General features: G+C 63.6%; 1 protein-coding gene across 1 annotated transcript; it reads left to right on the top strand.

Moving 5' to 3' along the window:
- Positions 1–2,186: 2,186 nt before the first annotated feature.
- On the top strand, positions 2,187–5,570 carry EDF1 (endothelial differentiation related factor 1). Its single transcript, XM_084272509.1, has 5 exons — positions 2,187–2,335; positions 2,468–2,519; positions 3,542–3,702; positions 4,323–4,416; positions 4,947–5,570. Exons 1-5 carry the CDS (start codon positions 2,258–2,260, stop codon positions 5,006–5,008), a joined length of 447 nt encoding a protein of 148 aa, XP_084128635.1. The 5' UTR covers positions 2,187–2,257; the 3' UTR covers positions 5,009–5,570.
- The last annotated feature ends 829 nt before the right edge of the window (positions 5,571–6,399 follow it).

Raw genomic sequence — 6,399 nt, 5'->3', positions numbered from 1 at the left:
CCTCCTCCTCCCCCCCCCCCCCATCCCATCCCATCCCATCCCATCCCATCCCATCCCATCCCATCCCATCCCCGCGGACACCCCCGCCTGTGCCCCCCGGTACCCCCCCCCCCTCGCCACCCACCCCCCGCACCCCCTTCCCCGCCGCCTGCCCGCTCTCACCCCTCCCCAGCGGCAACCCCCGGCCGGCTCGACCCACCCCCGGACCCCTCCGGGACCCCTTCACGCAGCCTCTCGCCCACCCGGCGCTCGGCCCGGGGGCACCCTGACCGCCCCCCCACCCCCCCCGTCCCACCCTGTGAGGACGGGTGTCCCCCCCCCCCCTCACCCCCCGTGTGAGCAGCCCCCCAGCAGACGCTTTTAAGCCGCCTTGGGGCGTTTTGGGGGACCGCCGAGCCCCCACTTACCCGCACGCAGAGCTCCATAGCCGCTCCGCGTCGCCCACCCCCCCAGGGCAACGCACCCTGGAGCAGCCCGGCGGCAGCAGGACGGTGTCTGTGTACGCGAAGGAAGAAGCTGCCCCGGGGAAGGGGGGTGCGGGGGAACGCCGCGGCTCCCCACGCGGCAGTGAGGTCACACGAGGTGCTTTTCGCAGGGGAACTCGCCCAAGGAAAAGGTCACGGCGGCAGCAGGAGTTTTTCACTCGGGGTCCCCAGCCCCCGATGAGGGCAGCGTGGGGGGGGTCCGGGGCTTTACTGTCTCCCGTGCCGGCCGGGGCCAGCCACGGGCTCTCGTTCTCAGCCCGCGGGGAATTCACCTCGTGGCGGGGAAATCCTCCCCTCCCCGCGCAGAGCCGGGCACAGCCGGTTGGGTGCCGCAACCAAAGGAGCCACCCAGCCTCTCCCAGCCAGCCCGGGCTGCGAGGACGGCACCCGAGGCAGGTCCCCCCCAGCCCAGCGGGCACAGACGGGCTCAGGGCAGCAGCAGCGCTTTGCGTGCGGGGCCATGGGCTGCACGGGCACCTGCTGAGGGGAGATGCTCCCAGTGGGAGCACGGGTGACTGTGGGGTTGCGGTGCTGGGGGTGGCGGTGGGGGGGGTGCATCCCTTTTCGGGGCTGCACCCCGGGGCTGGGCACTGCTCTGCTCGCCCCGTTGCACCGTCCCTTCTCCTGGACGCAGCCCTCTTGGGAAAGCAGCCAGGAAACCCTCAGCGCTGCCCAATTCTTCGGCTGGCTGATGAAACCCGGGGGCAGAACCCCCCATCCCTGTGCCCTGAAGGGGGGCACAGACCGCCCGGGACCCGCCGGCACTGCCCTACGTGCTGCACCGGGAAGCAGCGGGGGCTGCTCCGGACGGGCCACCGCGGCGGAGGAGCCGGTTTTGCACCTCATCGACGTGCCACTTCCGCCTCCCGTAATCGCTTCCCCCCGGTTCCCGCCCAGGGCGCCGCCGCGCTGACGGAAGCCGCAGCCCGGGGAACCCCCGGCCCGCTCAGGACGCCCCGAGCCCGGCCGCAAGCAGGGCCCGGGCAGACACCGCCCCGCATCCCCCACTCCGCCTCCCTCCCGCGCCTCAGGAACGGCGGGAGCGGCTCGGGCCCGGGCGGCTGAGGGGCTGTGGCGCCCGCCGTGCAGGGCCAGGCCGCGCCCCCCCGCCCCGCGGCCCGGCACAGACCGAGCCGGGGGCGCGGGGGCCCCGCTACGCCGCCGCTCCAGAGGCGCGCAGGGAGCCGGGGCCACGGGGCTCCTGCGCGGCCGGAGGGACCTTGCGGAAAACCCCCGCGGGGAGCGGGAATCCCCCCCTACCCCGGGGCACGGGGCGGGCCCGGCCGCAGCCCCCCCCCCCGCGGGGCCCGGGGACACCACGGGAGCGGACGCGGCCTAGAGGGGAAGGCCCGGCCCCGCTCAGCCGGGCGCGGCTATTGGTCAATGCTTCTGACATCGCCGCCAGCTCAGCCAATCGCTCCTCGGCGCGGCGTTATTGGCAGCGGCGGCAGCCTCTCGCAGGCGTGCAGGCGCTGCTCGGCCCGCCTCCGGCCTGGCGTGGATTGCCAGCTCTCCCTGCCTATTGCCAACAAGCGCGTCACGCCCGGCTCGCTATCCCCTCGAAGCCCATTGAGCCTCCCCAGGCCCCGCCCCCTGCCATCGCTCACCTCCCCGCGAATAAGAAACCACCTTTCCCTGAAGGGCGTGAGCGCCGCCCTATCAGCGGGCGCACCGCCCCTTAGAGGGGCGGGCGCTGGGCCGCGCGCCCCGAGCGGCGGGCGCGGCCCCCGGCGGCAGCAGCAGCAGCAGCGGGCGGGGTCGGTACCGGTGCCATGGCGGAGAGCGACTGGGACACGGTGACGGTGCTGCGCAAGAAGGGCCCCAGCGCGGCCCAGGCCAAGTCCAAGCAGGTCGGCGGGCGGCGGGGCGGCTCGGGGGGCGGCTCCGGCGGCTCGGAGGGCGGCTCGGGCGGCTCTGGGGGGGCGGTGGCGGTGGTAACGGGGGCGGCGGGGCGCTCACCGCGGCACCTTTGCTCTCCCCAGGCGATCCTGGCGGCCCAGCGGCGCGGCGAGGACGTGGAGACCTCCAAGAAGTGTGGGTATTCCGCGGGTGCGGCGGGAGCCCCGGCCGGGCCCGGCCCCGCCGAGCCCAGGCCTTGGAAGGTGGGGGGGGGTGGGGGGGGGGGCAGGCGCTGATAGGCCGCGCTGAGCCCCAGGGCCCCGCCGTGCCGGGGTTGGGGGGGCGGATCCGGTCCGCGGGGGCTCTCAGGACCCTGAAAGCCTCCCCCGGGTTTGGCGTCTCGTACCTCAGGCGGTGCGGAGCCGGCGCGTTTCCAGGGCGGCTTCTCTTCCTCTGGCGCTGCCCTTTGGAAACTGCCCGTTTCCTGCCTGGTGCGGACCCTGCGGCTCCCCCACCGCAGGGCCGAGGGAGGAGGCGACCTCCCCACCCTCCCTCCCTCCCCTCCTGCTTGTGGGGTTGGACTCGGTGGTCTCCTGAGGTCCCTTCCAGCCCCACGGTTCTGTGATCGTCAGACAAGGCTTAGCCGGCTTCATGGGGAGACTGAGCACCCCAGGAGAGGGGATTCGAACTGGCATCAGGGCTGGAAATCAGATGGGAATAAACAAAGAGCATGGGTTGGAACCTCAGGCTTTCAGTAGAGCAAAGCAGGCTTAGAGTTTGCTTATAAAAGGCATCAGAGCATTTAGTCCAAGCCACTTACTCCTGCTGCCTTACACCTGAGTAAACAAGGGGCAAGGTCCAGCGTTGGCCTCCCCACATCCCAGTGCAAACCTGTGTCTGCAGTGGCATTTGAATAGTCATTCCCTAAGCAACAGCAGAATCCTGCCTGCCTGGACTGAAGCTCAGCTGTGAGGTAAAGCCAGGGGCCCTGTGTTCAGATATCAGCACTGAGGGGATTAAGGTAACTCTGACCTGCAGTGGGCAGGAGCTGTTTGAGAGATCAGTGCAGGTTTGAAATCTTGAAAGCTTCCTGGGATCCCAGGCAGCTGAGCACTTAGAAAAAAAAAGCACTTTGACACTGTTTGGCACAGCTCTTGAGCCTTGTTTTCTTTCTCCTTGTTTGGTTTGTTTTTTTTTGTTCTTGCCTTGAATGATAGGGGCAGCAGGCCAAAACAAACAACACTTTATCACAAAGAACACGGCCAAGCTCGACAGGGAGACAGAAGAGCTGCACCATGACAGAGTTCCTCTGGAGGTGGGCAAAGTGATCCAGCAAGGCCGACAGAGCAAGGGCATGACGCAGAAGGACTTGGCCACAGTGAGTACAGCCCCAGGGCCTGCTGGCCTCTGCTCTCCTCAGGCAGGTTTGGGTGCCTTGGAAGGGCTTTTTTCCCCCCCCCATCCCTTCGTGGGCTGCTGCAGTGGGATGGTGTGGTGAGCTGGAAGCTTGGGGAACGTGACATCTCTGATATCTGACCTCTGGGCAACGTGAGGAACACGTAGAGGAAACAGTGGAAGGGTTTATCTGTGCAGCCCTTGAGCACCTGCTTGGAGACAGCACGTTGCTGGGCTTGGGGAGCTGGTAGGAGGTGCCTTTTTTTGCCTTTCTTTGCTTTTTTTCTTTCCCTCCTCCCATCAGCTCAGCACCCATGTGAGGTTTGCTGACACCATCTGGGCCTGAGGTACCATTCAGAACCTCCCTGCTGGCTTCTGGAGCAGCGATTAGTAGCCCTGCTGCTCCTCCTGGGAGGCTGAGGGCAGTAGAGGCTTGTCCAGGGTGGGTGATGCCATCAAATGTGACACCCACATAGTGGTGGGAGGTGGTGGTGGTGGTGGGGTGGACTGGAGGTAGCATTTTGGGCATAGTTAGAGGCTGTTTCTTACCTCTGTGAGTTGTGGGGGTTGGTGCTGAGACACAGCCTCTCTTTTCTTTTTTAGAAAATCAATGAAAAACCACAAGTTATTGCTGACTATGAATCAGGAAGAGCAATCCCCAATAACCAGGTGATGGGCAAGATCGAGAGAGCCATTGGTAAGTTACAAGAGCCTCCCACTGCTCTGGGTGGCTCACAGGAAGGAGGGTTTGTTCTGCTTCTTGTGTCTCCTGCATCCAGAGCTGCTGCTGGCTGTAGGTTATTAAGCTGTGCTGTGATAAACTCAGGCCTGCTGACAGAAGCCAGGACTCAGCGCTCTTCTCCCACGTTCTTTGGCTTCATGCTGGGGCTGTGCCCTGGGGACCACCCCTCCATGCTGTCCCCCCCCCAAATCAGAGACCTGAGGAAGCCTGATTGTCCTTGGGAAAGCCTCTGGCAGCCACTAGTGTTGTTGTTACCCTCCTGGGCTGGTTCAGGTTCCCTTGTTCTAGGCAAATAGTTGGTGCACAGCAAGAAGTGGAGCTTTGGTGCTCCTAGGGGACTACAGGAGGATTCTCCCAGGCTCTGCTTTCCCCTGCTTGCTTCTTTGGATGTTCTCTTCCTTACAGCAGGAACTTGAGGGAATAAAGTTCCAGGGTGAGTGCTGGAGGTAGTGCTGATGGCTCCCATCTCCTCTGTGTTCCTGCAGGCCTGAAGCTGCGTGGGAAGGACATTGGAAAGCCTCTGGAAACCGGCCCCAAAGGGAAATGACAACAAAGCCTCGAAATCAGTGTGCTCAGACTGATCTGGCTGGCTGGTTCTCCTTCAACCACCAGGGTCTCTCTGCATATTGCCAAGCTGAACAAGAGGGATTCAGACTTGCTTCTTTTTTTTTGGGGGGGGAGGGGGGAAATCTGCTGAATCTCTGTACCTGCTGTAAAAAGGCAACCTTAAAGAAGCGATTTTCCTGATTTTTTTTTTTGTTTTTCCTCCTTTCCAGAGATTGAGGAACTAAAACCCCCCCCATAACCCCCCCCACAAACCCACCCCCACCTGGCTACCAGAAAACATGGGTGTCTTGGTGTTTAGAAGCAGCTGGTGTCAAGGCACTGGGGGTGGTCTGAAATGTGAACGTTTAATTGGAACAATCTGGGGGAGGGGTGGGATATAATATATATATAAATAATTTGGGAGAGTTTGGGGGTTGATCAGTGTCTGCATTTGAAATGACTCAGTCACTGCATCACAGTAACATTTGTTTTTGTTTGTTTGTTTGTTCCTTCCAGCCTGTTTTAAAGAGATCTATAATAAAGTTTGATACCCTTCACTTGCACAGGGCCAGCACAGCTGCCATGGTTGAGGTGTGAGAGAGCTGCAGCCCCCTCTTCCCTCTGGCTTTGAGGGTGAGGGCTGGTGCCACAGCCTCCCAGCTGCTCTCTGCTCCTTCCCTGCCAGTGAGGACTGCAGCTTTGGCTGCCAGCCCAGGGATGAAATCAGTGCTGTCGTTACATCTTGTGCGGAGGTGAGCGGCGCCTGGGGGCTGACAGAGCAGGAGGAGTGCACACACAGCCAGGCAGCTGCAAGGCCAGAGCACCCCTGCCCTGTTTGGAGGTATTGGGGGGCTGAGGCACCTCGTGTCCCTCTTTGGGGAGGCACCCTGGGGGGAGCACAGCTCCAGCTGCCCTGTGTGGGATGCTGAGAGCCAGAGGCAGCTGCTGGAGCGTGAGGCCAGGGTGGAGGGACACTCTGCCCTGCTTGCAGCTCCTGGGTGTGAGGAGCAAGGGGGCAGCTCTGCTGGGGCTGGGCCTGTGAGGCACTGCCTGGTGGAGCTGAGCTGGGGGCATGGGGCTTGGCTGTGTGGGACAGGATGGGGAGGGAGAGCTGTCTCCCTGGGGTGAGGGGGCAACACTTTGGGCACAAACCAGGCCACCCTGCTCCCCTCTAGATGAGCTCAGGCTGCTGGAGAAGCAGGATCCCTAAGGGGCAGGTCTCCTGCCCTGGCTTTGGCCAGGGGCTGCTCAGGGTCTGTGTGGTGTTGGTGTTCAGGTGTGGTTGCCCTGGCCCAGAGCCCTTCCAGGGCTGAGGGGATGTTTTTCTTCTCCCAATGCTGTGTTAATGTGAATTACCAAGAGGCAGTGAAAGGCTTGTGGGCAGTGCTGGGG

The sequence above is a fragment of the Gallinula chloropus genome (genome assembly GCF_964237585.1).
Source record: "Gallinula chloropus genome assembly, chromosome: 18".
NCBI lineage: Eukaryota > Metazoa > Chordata > Aves > Gruiformes > Rallidae > Gallinula > Gallinula chloropus.
Note: the sequence above shows the minus strand (reverse complement) of the source record. Positions and strands in the feature narration are given on the sequence as shown.

Bases quoted from the DNA above. Each gene is read 5' to 3' on its own strand.
- EDF1 (XM_084272509.1), top strand. From the start codon at position 2,258: ATGGCGGAGAGCGACTGGGACACGGTGACGGTGCTGCGCAAGAAGGGC. The intron at 2,336-2,467 runs GTCGGCGGGCGG...TGCTCTCCCCAG, and splicing joins CCCAGGCCAAGTCCAAGCAG to GCGATCCTGGCGGCCCAGCG. The intron at 2,520-3,541 runs GTGGGTATTCCG...CTTGAATGATAG, and splicing joins CGTGGAGACCTCCAAGAAGT to GGGCAGCAGGCCAAAACAAA.